This window comes from Nymphaea colorata, chromosome 9 (assembly GCF_008831285.2).
Source record: "Nymphaea colorata isolate Beijing-Zhang1983 chromosome 9, ASM883128v2, whole genome shotgun sequence".
NCBI classification, from domain to species: Eukaryota; Viridiplantae; Streptophyta; class Magnoliopsida; order Nymphaeales; family Nymphaeaceae; genus Nymphaea; species Nymphaea colorata.
In genome coordinates, this window is record NC_045146.1 from 19484379 (window position 1) to 19501233 (window position 16855).

The window sequence follows — 16855 nt, forward strand, 5'->3', positions numbered from 1 at the left end:
TTAAAAACCATGGATTTAAGGTCGGGCGGTCCAGTCTTAAATCCTTCGATCTAAGATCATAGGGATCTCAATCACCACAAATCTGAGATGTGAGGTGAAATAAATAGAACCTAAACGAAACCTCATGTCTCATCATAAGAGTATTTTGGACTCTGGAAAAATATCTTAAGTTTTATATTTACAATTTAGTCTTCATCATCTGATCCTTTTGTAATGAATATTCTAAGATGACCCATAAAAAATGATACATGAGGGCCCAATAACATATATAATCGTAGTTTTGGGAATTTGACCACGCTGAGATGATGAATAAATATCGTTTTTTTAGTTGGAATGCACTTTCGGATCACCCAATCGCAACATAAGATATGCATTTGAAAGAGTTCTAGCTATTCCAACTTGTTATTTTCTAAGTAATAAATTTTTGTTACCTCCTCCAGAACCATCGTTACGTCAATCCTTAGCCGGAAGAAAAAAGAGATATCTATTAATTAGTTCGTTGATATAATGCATAGTCACAGAGGCGCAATCTTACTTAGTATAGGGAAAAACCAAGAACTCATAATTGAAGAAAACGAAGTCACACAATAAATAGTCTATAGAAACGTATTGAAGTAAAATACACCTAGTTATTATATGTGATCTAATGATATGTTAGAATGGACATAGAGGAAGGGAAAAAATAGATGAAAAGAAAAGGGAATGAAGAGGAAAAAGAGATAAAATGAAGCAGAAGGAAATGATAGCACACATCTTTTCTTTCTGTCTCAGTCTTTCTAACTTTGGAGGCATTAGATTTTACATTTCCTTTTCCTTTCCTTATTTTCTTTTCCAACAAGTTTGTTTTGTTTTCATTCCTTTTTAATTAGTCAACTAAACACAAGAATGACCATCCTTTGTTCTGAAGAACATCTCTTTTGGCTAAATCAAGGATGTGAGATATGGATAAGGGTTCATGACTGCCTGGCATGCACTATCAGTATTATCAACTCCTTTTGGCAATTCTTTGTTCATTTTTCAAATTTATGGGTTTGAAAGGAAAAGATGTGATGTTATGTACCCTTATTTTCCAAAAATTGAAGTGATTTGATGCATCAAGGGATTTCGACACATTGGCTTTGGCCGGCCGGTAAGCAGCCAGTTGTTGGTTCCAGAGATAATGGCCATCAACTCTATGTGTAAATCAGGGGAAGGGTACCACTCACTGCAAAAAAAGGACGGATTCACTAATGGGTGCACTGGATGTAGGTAATAATCCTATATAGCAACGTGCTATAGTGCGTTGGTGATGATTTCTATATCCACGCACAACGATAGAATGTCGGGGATGGTTTTTACCGACATTTTCTTCACCAACGAGCGATGATGTTTTGCAAACATCTTCTAGCCGTCAGTGATTCCTCTGTTTTTTGTAGTAGTGACTGTACTATTTAATATGTATTAGACGGTCTATTGGCACAAGAAGGAGAAACTTCAGCTCTCGACTGGAGGGTGTGATGAAATATTTCATCCTACTTAGTAGAAGTGTGATGACTCTCGTTTTATAAAGTCATTTTCAATGATATTTTTTCGCATGTACAATTCCAAATTGTGCATCTGTTCATCTGATTTAATTTAAAGAACTGCCAAATTGTACTTTGTGATTTATGCGCACTAAGGCGATCCTTGTTAAAGCACATTATATTAGTGAAACTTTTATTAATGGAGCAAGGTGTATGTTCGACCCCCCGAACACGCATCCTTGTGAGTGCCACATCCCTGGAAGTGCCACATGTATTTATTGCTCTTGCCTGAAGATTAAGAGACATGTGAATGCCCAAACCTTAGCACAAATTCATTGTGTACAGGCTCCTGTGCATGTCAAGTACCTCCAAAAGTGGGCCGGGGTACACTTGGCCTTTTCTTAAAGGCTATGCACCGTGCATGGCGAACAAGCTCTCCAAGGCTGCATTTCAGAATAGGTGAGTTTCACATTTAATGCTGTTTCTGATTTCAGATTTAAAAAACTGTGAATATCAGATCAGAACCAGTTGGGATCTCAGATCCATAATTTTTTCAATGTAAAAAAGATTTGCGTCTGAAATTTGCCATTTGTTTAAACAGCGGAATGTCTCGTGCAATGCTGATCTCACAGCATCAATCTATTATTAGATTTGCAAATATAAAATAGATGACTAAAAATTGAAAATCTGTTGTTAAAAAAATAATCGGTACAGAAGCATTAGTGACAATTGGTGGTGCCGGAACAATTTATTTATAATAAAATAGGAATCCAATCTGATACAATTTCCTAATTTCATGTTTATTTCTCTTCCAGATTTGTTCTTTTCAACAGGACCCAGCTACAGCTAACAATCGAGAATCAAAGTCTTTCTTACAAGAACGAAGAAGTTTCAAAAGTTCCTTGCTACGATAAAAGCCAAGCTCTAAACTTGGCAGGGTATTCCACCCCATGAGCCAGAAAGTTTTAGCCACGGGGCACTTGCATTGGTGACACAAATCTGGTGTCTGCATATAACTTTAGAATTATAGCAATGTAATTTTGATGGGTAGGTGTGGGCAGTGGCCTACCCCAGCCAACAAGTAACCCCGCTATTGACCCCATCCCTTCATAGCAAACATTTGATAGGAATTCTAAGAATCTGGCGTTATATGCAAGCAGATCAAATGTCAATCCGTTACAATCGAATATCGAACTCGAATTGAATCCAGGTATGAGGGGGGCTGAATTAAAGTTTCTAAATTTTGATAAAAATTAAAATATTATTTTTGATATAAGACAAATGAAATTTTTTTAAAACTTACGTGTAAATTAAAAAAAAAAATATTTTGAGGTGGGGCTAGGAGCCCCCATGCTCCGCCCCTTCCTAATTTGAACAATTGAGTCAAGATCTTTTCCAATTATACGCCAACTGGAAAGTTCAACATAAAAATCCAAGAAGATATATCTCATGAACAATTAGTCATAATCTAATGAAACAATCAGGCGTGGGTTTTGAGTCAACTGTCCAGCAATCACATGGGCCACCACTCATAAAGTTGGATTTAGCACTCCCACTTGTCGCCCAAAGATAACTCTAAACGTCGCCGTTACAAGTGTTGCGTGCAAGGAACAAATGTAGGCCCATGTGGTGGACAACTTCCCGCTGCCCCTTATGCTTCAATCATTCTATTCTCTTCCTCATTTTTTTTTTTTTTACCTGCACCAACTTATCTTTTTATTTATCCATGTCAAAAGTTTTTTTCGTTTTTATTTTACCACGCTCAGTTGAGCAACTATCGCCAATGATAATTTTAATTTTGCCCATCCAATGGACCTTAGTAGACTGGTTTCGTTTCCTAATTAATAATAATAATTGAAAAGTCCAATGCGTCTTTAAAAAAAGAAAAAAAATAAATGACATTTTTCTATAATGAAACCGCTTGTCTCTTTTGAGAAGTATTTCTCGATGCAATGCTGTTGGGAGATGGTCTCCCTATCATCAATAAAAGAGATTGCTTTCAAGAGGTATTTCAAACTCTTCTTTCATGCTTGATTTTCACCGTTTAATCTCATTAGAATCCGTGACCAAAATTTAAAACTTTGTCGCTGAAAAACAATCACTGAGTTGGTATTAGACACGATTTATGATGCGGTGATGGTTTCTGGTGGTTTATTTTAGTTGATGAATTTATAAATTTTAATCACTTGGCGTATGATTTCATTGACTATATATATATATTTTGACCATATTGAAATTCGATGCATTGATCGAGCGGCATGCCCTGAGAAGCCTGTGGATTTCTCCATCTAAACATGAACAAAGAAACCTACAAATCATATATCTATAAATGCACCAAACCGTATGCTTTGCAAAGCCAGCGGATTTTCTCTATTTAAACTAAATGAAGATATATATATATATATATATATTAAATGCTAGAAACTGACACTAGATCACCTGCATATTTGGAAAGAGAGCATTATCACCGTTGTTTTGTGCATTGCCATGAATTCCTCCACATGCGTGTGAAATCCTCAAATTATAGGACATCGGTCCCCACAATGCAAACCTTCTAGGTCAGATCTCGTTGGTAATCAGATTTGGGCAAGGACGCAAATAAACAAAAAAGGAAAAAAAGAAAAAATTATTGTTTTTTTCTGTCAAGTTTATTATGCATGCTATTAGTTAGATATATTTAAATAGTGGTCGGATGATTAAAATTGAAAAGTTCAATTCTAAAATGAAAAAAAAACACTATAAACTGTCACTGCACCTTAATTCATCACTAATGCCGATGTTGTGATTGTTTTTAGTAACAAAAAAATAAAAATTTGAGCGGTGTTCACAAATTTATACAAGTATACATATAGAAAATCTGTAGCAAATTGATGTGCATGTCAAATTTATGTCTAAAAGACGGCTATAAATATCTTGTCCACATGAGTCCATATTTTGGCTAACCTACAAAAAGAATATCATTCGCACACATGCCCAAACATTAAAGATATATGAATGTATCGGATTTAAGTCTGCGCCAACTGCCATCTCAGGATCAGAACCAGATGTAAAATATGAATATGCAAGATAAATACTGATCATGAATGCCCATTGATTTCAGACACCAGTCAGATTCAGTAACAAGATCCTGTATTAATTTCAAATCCAAATACTAATTGGATCAACCGGGTTGAATTAAAACTGTATATCAGTATTTCTCTCTCTTTCTAGGTGCCATATTTCCTGTGTGCAGTGGGGAGAACAAATTAACTTTTCCAGTCAAAGTAAATAAGATGAAACGCTTTTCCATTCTAGAGAAAGCCTGCGTCTCTCTCTCTCGATATATATATATATATATATATATTTGTGTGTGTTAAATTATTCTATTAAATAATCCAATTACAACGCATAGATGGCTGGCCGTTTGAATCAATTTCAAAAATCAAAGGTTCACAACTTTCAATAATTTCAACTCCACATTTTTTTTTTTAAATGAAAGAAACGGTCCTAAGTACATACAGAATCAAATGGACAACTGTCTGCACCAACTTTTCGTTCACGGGAGAAGAGAGAGAAGATTCTGCCAAACTGTAACAATCAATCAATTTGATCATCACAAGCTAAATTTACAAACTAAGTTTCCAAGGCACAAAATCAAATACACATGTAGATACAACCTCCATAGTTGAAGAAGAAGAAGAAGAAGAAGAAGAAGGGAGAGGACAGAGTACTAAAGAGCACCCAGAAAAACAAAACCTTGAAAGAATGATAAATAAGTCTATATGAGATGGGTACGATATGAAGAACAAAGCCAGAAACTACAAAGTAATAACATAATCACAGACAGAACAGAAGTATTTGCAGTTATCTTACAGAAGGCCATAAAGTTGAAGCCATCCTTTCCACGCCATAACGACAGAAACAAAGAGAGGGGTACCGTTTCAGCAAATCTTGCTTCTTCCCTCATGCCTTGGCCGCCTCCTCCGGCTGCTTCTCCACCACCGGAGCTGATTCGGCCGGCGTTTCCTCCTTCTTCTCCACCGCTATCTCTTCTTTCTTCTCCTCCTCAACCACCACAGTGGCGCCTTCTGATTCTGTAACTACGAGTTTTTCTGCCTCAACTGTGACTGCAGTTGCTGATTCTGATTCTGCAGGTGCGGGCGGAGGTGGGGTCTCTACTTCCACATCTTTGGCCGTTTCCTTTGGTTTTTCTTCAACGGGTATGATGATAGACACCTTCTCGAAGACGTAGAAGACAGTGGTAGAGACAAGAACCGGTCCATACTTTGTTGAAGCCTCTGCTGCGTGCTTTGCTCCAGGGAATTCTGATTCAGAAGATGTGGATCGTTTATTACTATTGTCATGACTCTAATACCTTCTTATTTATTGATAATCGATGTTTTGTATTTGATATCATGATGATGGGCATGATATGACCATGGCAAATATTAACTTTGTAGGTTCAGAAAAAAAAATTGGTGTTTTGATCATGAGGATAACAATCAGACAGTGGATTAGGATGATGGTGGTCATCGTGAGGTCACTGATAGGGACTTAGAGTTGCTGTCATGTCTTTTAGAAGTCTGATGATCATGATAATGATGATGATGTTATAGGATGGCTCTTAATGAAAAAGATGAAATCATGATGACCATGATATGTTGATGATGTAACTGATTGATTATCATTGAAAATATGAACCTAATACGACTTCAAACTTCGAAGTACAATTTCTTCTCTCTCCTGTAATTACGTACTTGGTTTTGGCACCTCCATTGGCGGTATTGTAGCGAGAGTATAAATCAATATTGGTAATTTAAATAGGCGGTGATATATATATATATGAAGATACATACCAATCTTGGCTAACTCATCAAGGAACTTTTGAACTAACGCAGAGTGCTTCTTTAGCCCTGAAGATTTCCGCTCCTTCACAACTGTCTGCAAGATTTCACCGGGGTTAAATTCTTATGAGATTTGGAAAAGCAATTAAATGAAAAAAAGGAACAGATCAGGATCAAAGACGAAGAACAGACAACTAATTTTTTCTCACTACAGTCGAGGAAACATTCTCGGATTTTCAATTACCTTAATCTCAATTGCTGAAGCTTCATATATTTCGACGATCTTGGGAGTCAGCTCACCCTTCTTCTCTTCAAACTCCTTGTTGATTTCCTCCTATACCCACCACAGAAAAGAAACCAAATAGGTGAGAACATAGGAAAATTGAAATGAATAACAGATGCCTCTTTAGCTCCATAAGAATAGTTTAATTATGGTTTTGCTTACTCTCTTTTCCTACGCTCTGCGCCTTGTGATAACGCAATATTTATTTTCTGATCAGTTTAGAATATTTAATTTTCTACATGGTCATATTAATATACTGAAACTCTTTATTGTGCAATCATACCCCTCAGAAACATCTGTCATGTGCTTCTGTCTGTTCAGAAAAAGTACTATAGTAATCAATTTTTCATGCTAAGAGAAATATGAAGAGAGAGAGAGAGAGAGAGTTTATGGTAAACAGAACAGGAAGAATCAAGAAAAGAGACTGAGGACCAACTGAAGAGGAAAAGAAGAGGAAGGAAAAGATCACCTTTAAGTCTTCAAAGGCCTTGTTTGCCTCAGCAGCACCCTTTTTCTTGCTGTTGGGCTTGTCAAAGAACTTCTTCATTGTGGGGAGGACCTTTTCCTTCCAGTAACTCATCTTTCCTTTCTTTTCTCACCTCTTCAACCCCAAAATCAGAAATTGAGAAGAGCTTATGGGATTCTTTTTCCTGCGAAGGGAAACCAGACCAAAAGATCTAAAAAAGCAAAGGGAAAAATATACATATGATATGAACAATCAGAATTTGATTGAAAGGTTACTGATGATAGAAGAAGAACAAACAATTTAAAGACCAAACACTTTTGTTCATCTCCAAAAATGGAATAACAAAAAAAAAAAAATCATAACAATATTCAGACCTCTAGAGAGAGAGAGAGAGAGAGAGCGAGATTTGAAGGAGAAGGCGTTGTCTGCCTCTGCTGTTAGCCAACTGTCTTTCAAGTCCTTGGGGGCAGATATTATAGAACGTGAAGCTTACTAAATAACCCTGATTCTCCCCAAAAACTACAGGAATGGCCATCCACATCCCTTGCTGGCACAAGCTGTTCATCTTTCTCCCAGCTAAGAGCAATTAGGTCCACCTTGACCATGTCCCTCGCCAAAAGACCAGAACGCCCCTGACATAAGATTTTATTTTTTCTTCTACAAAAGTCTCTCTCTCATGACCTTGTCTAGGAAAAGCAGTTTCTTACTGAATATTTCCTTGTCATACTACAAGCAAAACTTCAGGATTGAAATGGTTAAGAAAATGAAAAAGTCTGGTTTCTACAGCGGCTCGATAATGCTAAAATGATCATCAGGTGCCTTAAAAGCACATTGGAACCAATCTTTCTTGAATGAAATCATTTTCATTTGAATTGAATTCATATTAAGTTACATTGGATATAATCTAAAATGCAATTTAAAAGTTTCATGTTTTGCTTAGCGTAAGTGGGTTCTTGATAGATAATAGAATAGATGGTTCGAGATTCTTTGTTCAAACTAAGAAGAAAAATGCCTTACCATCCGAAGTTTGAATTCCAAGGGTTTTCAAGATTTCTTCCTTTCGTGTTATACACAGAAAGATGACAATTTTGACCCATCTCTATCTCCTCTTATATTAAATTTTTGTTCTTTGTAATTTTGAATGCCTGTGCTCATGAAAGTTAGGGTTCAACATTTTCAACTGATGTTGTTTTCAGCAAACCCCGCCATCCGAATATGCTAATGGTGTGCAATAGTATAATATAAATTAATGATCACAAAAATCGAATTCAATGTTATAAAAAGAATTAATTTGGTGGCTTAGATTTATTAACACATTAAATTCAATCTAAACATGATTTTTTCACATTCAATATAATAGTTTCAGATATTCTCCATACATTTTGCAGGGTTGAATTCCAAGGAAACGTCCCAAATAACGTATTATGTCTCCAAATAATATATATATATATATATATATATATATATATATATATAGAGAGAGAGAGAGAGAGAGAGAGAGAGAGAGAGATCAGATGGTTGTTGGATGATAAAATATTTAGAAATTATTGGTTAGCAACAACAGTTTATGGTGTTTTTTAATGACGATTTATGGTGCTTTTAATGAAAGACATTTAACATTTAACATCTGGCAACCTGGCAATTCAATTTTGTGCCTCTTTCTCTCTCTTGTTATGTATAGAAAATAGATAGCTAAAAAATCCTCATATACTAAACCTCATGGAGATCATTTGGCCATTGATTACAAGGAAATCAGACAACAGAGATTAAGTTGCAAATGTAAAATAATTCAAAATAACTTTTAAAGGAAGAGAGAGAAAAAGGAAAATAAATAAATGAATTTCATTAAACAAATTCCCTTATAAAAAAATTCAAACGTTTGAAAAAATAATTTGACTTCTATGTTTGTACCTTAAATTTTATGTAATCTTTATTGATTCTGGTGTTTGGGTACGGTACTAGGAAGTTGAAATTTCTTACGCATATAAAGTTGAGTACTAATTCAAATGTGGGAAGCTCATTTTCTTGTGACACAAGAGAAGGAATAGTTCACCTAACCCAAGTTGCGGTTCTTCATTTTCTTTCCCCAAAGAAAAATAGAAAAAACTTGGGCGGCTGCCCGTCATTCCCGATGAGAACAGGGTTATTTTAGGCACCCACGACACGGAGGACACGGGCGTAATTAATTGGATGATATAGGGGCAAAGAGAGGGGGGCCGCCTGTCAAAATGGTGGCAGCTGTGTCTAGCCTTATTGAGGGTGGCTCGCTCGTTGTGGGACCCACCCTGTGATGACAGGATGTCCACGTCGACGGGCCCCACCTCCTCCTTCCCCTCCCTCCACTTCCTCTCACATGGCTTCGCTGGCCTCTGGGCAGAAGACGTACCTCCCCCACCCCCCACCTCCACCTCCCAATCCTCCCCCGTTAACCGAATTATTACCAAATGCCACCCACCCTGTAAAAGAAAGAATAATATAATAATATCACACCAAATTTACTTGTCTCAAGCGTGTCGGTCATTTTTTTTCTTTACTTACCAGGGCGGACCTGAGAAGCAACTAAATTTCAAGCCTTTCAAAAATTTTGATTTAAATTAATAGTAAAACAAATGAGGGGCACAATATATAAATAAGTGAATAACGAGGGGCATGCATATATAAATAAACAAATCTAATCAGAGGATCTAAAATGTTAATAACTGACATTTGTGAACCTGTGTGTGCAGTTGCCTACACAAGCCCAAATTTGAACCCTCCCCTGGACTAGTACGTTTGTTATGACGGGAAGGGGATACAAAGCCAAGGCACTCTTCTTTCATTTAAGGGTTCACAACTGTCCGCTTGCATGAGAGTTTCTTCTACTAGTTACTAATCTATCAGCTAATGCAAACATCATAAGATAAGAATGAGATATCCTATTAAACCGTACAAAAAAAGTAGATATAAAAAAAATTAAATATTCAATTAAGAAATCGATCTTATTCAAGTTTAAGAAATGACATCGGATCATATTCCAATTCAAGTATACATAAATGTCTCCTTGGATTAGTTTTTAATATCATATATTCAATGCCTTTTACATTTTGAAAAGCGGCCAGATTCGGTTCAAACTTCATATTCATATACAAATATAATTTTTTGTTTTTGTATTCGAATATATAAATATCCAAAAAAACAGATCCGGTCAAATGTATATCTGATTCAAATCTAATCCACTCAACTCTTATGTGAGCTTCCTTTTCAAGCTGTAACAAAGTTCTGGTTATGGAATAATGTGTTCAAACTTGATTACGGGCTTTAGCGTGTTGCCTTTGTTCGCTTGCTTGACACATCACGTTTCCAAAAAAATGAAGACACAATCCAAATCCTGTAGTTTTTGGCATTTGGTAGAACTTATGGGAAGGACCAGGAAATGAACAACTCGTTTGGAATAGCACGGCTTTGACCAGTGACATAGAGATCTAGTTATTGGGGACTTAGGAACAAGACCTATATTGTTATTATTATTATTATTGAAATCAAGACAATTGGGGACCAAGAAATTTGTGGTTGCGGCTGACACAAGTATCTAAAACATGGGAGACACTAATGAACTAAATTATATGAATATGTAAAGGAAATTATTTGGGTATACATAGGCAACTTCCCGCACAAGCCCAATTCAAGCCCCTCCACTGCCAGAGGATCCAGCTGAGCTCGGTCCACGTTTTAGCTACGCTCAAGTTGTGCAGTTACTGGTAAGCCTGGTCATCGGGTCGGGTCAGCCTGATGAGGAGTTGGGTTCGAACCGATTGACACTCGAAACTTAGGCCCAAGCCCAACCCAACACTTAAAACCTGAGCTCGAGCTCGGCTCGATTCAATTAAAAATATATGTTTTAAATAGAAAATAATATATAAATATAATTAATCATAATAAAATATTATATTTATATATAAAAGTTAATAAAATATATATTAAAAAAATCTTATTAAACCGAACCAGGCTTAAACGGGTCCGCCTGGGCTGGCTCGATAACTGATCAGGCCGGCCCGATGCCCTGTTTCTTGAGCTCGGACCACGTATTGAATACCGGTCCCAACGCCCAGCGTTAGTTATTGAGGGTGAGCCCAGGTGAGTCCGGTTATTAATTTTAGTGGATGCGTCATTTCCAACCTGGTTCTAGGCCCAGTATTTGAGTTAAGTAGGGTTCAGATAGTTTATGTGGGCCTTTTGGGCATTAAAGAGACATTCATTGAGTACAAGGCAACTAAAAAAAAAAAAGACGCACCTGTGATGCACATCTTGGCGATTAAAATATGTCCAATAATTTGGATTAGCCATTAATTTATTTTTTGCGTTCAAGGCAATGAGCCGCTCTTGCATGGTCGAAAATAGCTTTCCAATTAATTTTCTACTAAAAAATTGCGACTCAGTGACCTCTTAACACGGTGAATTGTGGCGCCAAAAACTTTCGCTTCCAATACATATATACAACATTATGCAAGGATAAATACTAAAACATCAAATGACATAAACAAGCAAGATATAAAAATAAGTATAAGCAGGAGCAGAAAACTCTACTCCACCAATAAGTAAATGAACCTGATCAAGAAACTTGGATATCCCAAATGCTTAAATTAAACAAACAATACACAGAACAAAGCAAGACATAAAAATAAGTATAAGCAGGAGGAGAAAACCCAAACCCTACCAATAAGTAAATGAACCTGATCAAGAAAAAATGCTTAAATTAAACAAACAAAAACACAAAACACTAACTATTTAGCAAAGCAAAATGATAGGAACTGATTCACACATATGTTAACACCACCCTCCTTTTATATATATATATATATATATTTGCGAGAGAAGAGATTGGTAGGTTGCTAGTTTCTGTTTTGAATGTTTTATGTGAGATTGAGACACCAAAAACAAGCTGAGCCTAAAAAAAAAAAAGGCAAAAGATTAAAAGGGCTTTCGGCGTTCAGCCTGGCAATGGTCTTCCCCCTTACCCTGAATAAATATAGATATGCGATGATGAAGAAGACAAATTTTACGGTGGCTGCAGCTTTTATGTGGGGGAGACATGGAAAAGCAAGGGGCTGAGAGTTGTCGTCTCTGGTAGGGGCAGAGTACCCTGATGAGTTGCAGTCTGAAGGGAAGGCCACTACTTCTGTCATCAACATGGCGGTGAACTGGTTTTCCATGGCGTCCGGCGCCATGAACGGAGATGGTCATGTCCTCACCTACCAAGGGGCCACTCGGCCGCCGTCTTCACGCCTCGCTTCTGTTATCTATGTCGGTGCCTACACGCATCTGTCATGCATCGCATACGATGTCGAAAAGCGTCCCGTATCGGCGGCCAAAACGATACGGCACTTTCTGTCGTAAGATATTCTTTTTGTTTTGTTTTATTTTTTTTTTTAAATTTTTGGAATTTCTTTTAAGATTAAAAAAAAGTGAAACGGGCCAAGGCAATTTTGGGTTGTGTCCAACATGTCTATCAAATTATGCCAAGAAATTGACATCTTTTGTTTGTCTTCCCAGTCAGGTTGGGGTTAGGTATATCAACAGATTGGATTGGAATAATATTTACTCTTTATTATATTGTCTTTTTTTGAATGTTCACATATTTGGATTCGAATTAAATTTATATCACATTAGAACTTAAACTCGATCCATCCGAATCTAAAATTTCTATATTCACATCCACATCCCACTATTATCTCGAATTCAAACCGCATTATAATATGCTAAGATACAACTTTCAGATATATGGATAATGGATATATGCTATTATTTAAAACTAAATCCGTTTGCATCCAAATATGAATTTGATCAGATATTCACTTAAATTCAAATCAAAATATGTTCGAGTATCAATTTCTTAAATCTGAATCCACTTCAATCTCTTAATAAGATATCAAAACTTTTTTATAGGTCATTATTTTTGTAACAGTTGGATCAAATATTTAATCTAAATCGGATTTATTGACATTCCTAATGCGTGTGAAAGCTCTTGTTTATACAAAACAATTTAGGTTTCTTTTTCCTCCGCATCTTCCTCAGTTTCCCATTTTATTATTCTTAAAAGGCTTGTAGAGAAATATCGCTTTCATCACCATCGTGCCAGGACAATGATTTAATGGTTTATATAACCTTTCTTGTTAAGAACTTCATTTTCGCCCGGCAAAACTTCAGCTTTCCATTGAATTCATAAGCTTTCTCATAGAAGATGTTAATAAAAAAAAACTATTTTCATGCTTTCAAGGTTTTCTTTTTTATCTTTTATTTTTTTTTGATAAAGAAATATTTTGAATTTGAAATTTTAGAAAGCTTCGGAGAAGCTCTGAATCCTCTTTTGCCCATGTATTTTGCGGGAAGATAGCTAGAAAGGAACTAGTCTGGATGTTAAGTTGGCATTTCCATCAATATATCATCCCTAACTTAAAATCCTACCTTGGATTCTTACAAAAAGTCACTATTCAACCACCAAACAATGATGGTGACGTGAAGAAAATCCTTCCTTCACTTAACCTTGAAGATTGGTTTTTAATTGAAAATTTCTAAACCGCCAGCTCCTTCTCTCTCCCTCTCTTATATATATATATTTGTGTGTGTGGGTGTGTGGTCTTAAAAGTGATTTGATGAGAAGTATGTATTATTATTACTTTTTACTTTAATAATGTTTTTTCAATGGTTTAAAAATAAACACCTTATATAACATCGAAATTTTGATAGTAGAAAAATCAAACTTTTACAAACATAAATTGATAGAACATGATTTACATTAGATTTGTGTTTACAAATACATTAAGATGTTCACGTTTTGCTTAAAACATTTTTAACACAAATTTCAGAGTTCTGGTTTTTCTCTTACCTAAGTATTCTGGTATTTACCAACTGATGGGTTTGAGTTGGGTTGGGTGGCATGTTATAGCCACGCCAAGTCTTTAGTTCAGTTTTTGATGGTATTGAAGAATGTTGAGCTTGAGAATAGAAGTGCCATTTGGGAGGCTAAGTAGTCGGTTTCTTGTCCCTCCCTTTTCTCCATATCTTTTCTCTCTCTCTCTCTCTCTATATATATATATATATATATATATATATATATATATATATATATATATATATATATATATATATATATATATATATATATATATATATATATATATATATATCATCAGTATTAATAAGGGGCACTCATCATCCTATCTACCAGTTTAAGGGTGCAAATGGGTCGAATCCAGATCCAATAAATACAGAGGAGTTAGGACTTCCAATTTGGTTTGGATCTGTAAAGTACTGGAAAAGGCTATAAATGTGAACTCATTACCTATCAATTTGTAGTTGGATACGGGTCCCCACCTGTACTTTCTGCCCCATCTAAACCCTGGCGACAGATCTTGCTCTTTTGGATCTCACTAGATTGAGCCTGTCATGCTCCGTCTGATTTGGACTCTTATACAGGGTCCGCAATTGCGGACCGAACCAACATCGGGTCCCACTCACTTCATTTTTTTCAGGTATAACCAGCCTGGATGAGCTAGGAGGTTTTGGGACTATCCAAATCAAAATCAGATCGGGTCCAGACTTATTTTGATTCACTTGACCCACTCCTACCATATCCATATCCATCTGGGCCATCTAGCCTTTGGGGCTGTTGGATCTTGAACGATCTCAAAGTAAACTGGATATGCACTTATTACTATCTCACTCGTTCCCCTTCTTCTATGGCAACGCGTAGATAACTCGCCTAAAATACTCATAACTTCATAATCTTCAGTAAGTTTGATACTTCATAAGGATGTGAGTGATTCATATATGTATTTAAACGAAATTTGAATCCAAGTTATTGGATTCAATTAGAAAATTAGCATCCAATTTTGTAACGCGCTGGAGGATCTGGTGATAGAATTTTGCTTATCCAATCTGACGGATATCCAATTTTTTATGGACATGCAAATCTGACTAAAGTAAAATTGACGTACATTTTTGAGAAAGGAGCAGACCCTTATATGCCAGACTAGATGAGAATTATATAGACCATAAATTTCAAGAACATCGAATTGTGGATATTAAGTTAAGAAAAATTTGAAAAGAAATACCTCTCATGCAAGGAAACAAACTTACAGATACAGTTTGCTTTCTATTTTTGCAACTTAATCTGAACAATCTAATTTAGTTGGTCTACAAATCTTATTCAATCTAAGTACATAAGGATCTGGTAGCTATCTGTTTCTTGTATGTTTAGATCCAACTCGGAGTCAAATTAAGTAATTGTCAAATAGTGAAATATGTAATCCGTTGACATCCTTTTAATGCACTAGCTTTTATAACCGCAGAATTTGCTTGTCTTTTTCGGCTATCAAATTTACAACAGAGGAGCAAGTTACAACAAGAGCAGCAGCCACCTGACCACGTTTCTTGTACGCTACAAAGTATTTAACAATTAACATAATATTTTCTTACAGTTCTCCTCTCTCTCTCTCTCTCTCTCTCTCTGTAACAAAGCAAGGTGACGAAACTCTCTCTCTCTCTCTCTGTAACAAAGCAAAATGGTGAAATTCATCGGGCAAGTGCTACTGGAGGGGATCCTCGGTACCTGTAGTGATCCACCTTTTATATATATATATCGCTAATTGTAGTGATCCACGTTATATATATATATATATATATATATAGAACACACAATGTCTCTCCCTCTTGTGTCATAAACACAATTAATTAGTGTGCTGCATATAATTATAATGGTAACTATTCCTACATACAAAGACTTACAGATTTTGCTCACAATCGATAATTGGAACGTATATGAACCGTTTGGTAAAGGGAACAAATTGTCACTGTTCATAAATCTAGCTCAATCTTTGGAAGAATTTATGAAACCAGTAGCAAACTGTTGCCAAACAACCCCATAATCTAGTTCTAAACTTATAATTAAAATTATTCTTATCCTTAATCTTATAATGTCATTGTCTTTAACACAGTAAAAAAACCTGTAAAACGACATTTTTTATTTGCGTTTTTTCAGTAAAAAATGTTTAAGCATAGAAAATTTGATGCAACTAGATTCCTGAGTCCTCAAAAAAGTCATAACATAAGTTGGATTTCATCCACTTAAAAGCCGATCTCTATTAAACCAACATGCGAATCATTAAAAAGTTTCTTTTACAAAATCCATATATGTAAGGTCTAGGACATAGGCAGTTTGAAACTAGTAGCTTTGGTTGAAAGGAAGAACTCAAAAGAAGAAGTGGAAGTTAGTTACCTAAGCAGATCATGCTTCATTTACACCAACAAGGGGAACATTCAACGTCATGATTTTCCAGATTTCACGATTGCTGTCCTGTCCCGATCCTGAAGAAAATTGTGGGTTGTGATTCAAGCAGTGGGTAGGACGTGTTGTGGTTCGAACGGCGGTGTCAAAATCGGCCGGAACCAAATCCGACGCAAATCAATTTAATTCATTAGCCAAGATAAAGGTAACGCATGTCATGCATTATCTATTTCTTAAATTTTTTTTATGTTCTTGCGTACTTTTATTATTTTTTACATGATAGTATGTTTTGTCAAATTAGTTGGATCACCCAATCAACTGATTCGTTGAATTGGCAGCCTGGCCATTTTGCTTCAAGTTTTAGTTTTTACAATACACGATCGATCTTGTCCTTAATTCTAATGTATATATGCAATGTACTTGACAAAAGCAAGCACTGATCTAACACCCCAAACAGAAATGTATTGAGCATCTTTTTCAGAAAAACAAAAATTTTGTCCTAAATACCAGTTTTCAGAT

General features: G+C 35.8%; 1 protein-coding gene across 2 annotated transcripts; it reads right to left on the minus strand.

The window, feature by feature from the left end:
- Positions 1 to 5057: 5057 nt before the first annotated feature.
- LOC116259784 (plasma membrane-associated cation-binding protein 1-like) lies at positions 5058 to 7602 on the minus strand. Of its 2 annotated transcripts, none has more exons than XM_031637699.2 (5): positions 7449 to 7602; positions 7078 to 7258; positions 6570 to 6659; positions 6338 to 6422; positions 5058 to 5806 (listed from the first exon to the last, which is right to left on the minus strand). In XM_031637699.2, exons 2-5 carry the CDS (start codon positions 7186 to 7188, stop codon positions 5445 to 5447), a joined length of 648 nt encoding a protein of 215 aa, XP_031493559.1. In that variant the 5' UTR covers positions 7189 to 7258; positions 7449 to 7602; the 3' UTR covers positions 5058 to 5444. The 2 variants fall into 2 exon arrangements, with proteins under 2 accessions (XP_031493559.1, XP_049935672.1); XM_050079715.1 differs by having other exon boundaries at positions 7078 to 7285; positions 7449 to 7505.
- Positions 7603 to 16855: the final 9253 nt, after the last annotated feature.

Coding starts and splice junctions, on each gene's coding strand:
- LOC116259784 (XM_031637699.2), bottom strand. CDS start 7,188: ATGAGTTACTGGAAGGAAAAGGTCCTCCCCACAATGAAGAAGTTCTTT. Junction 6,660..7,077: donor AGGCCTTTGAAGACTTAAAG/GTGATCTTTTCC, acceptor TGGTGGGTATAG/GAGGAAATCAACAAGGAGTT. Junction 6,423..6,569: donor CTTCAGCAATTGAGATTAAG/GTAATTGAAAAT, acceptor GAAATCTTGCAG/ACAGTTGTGAAGGAGCGGAA.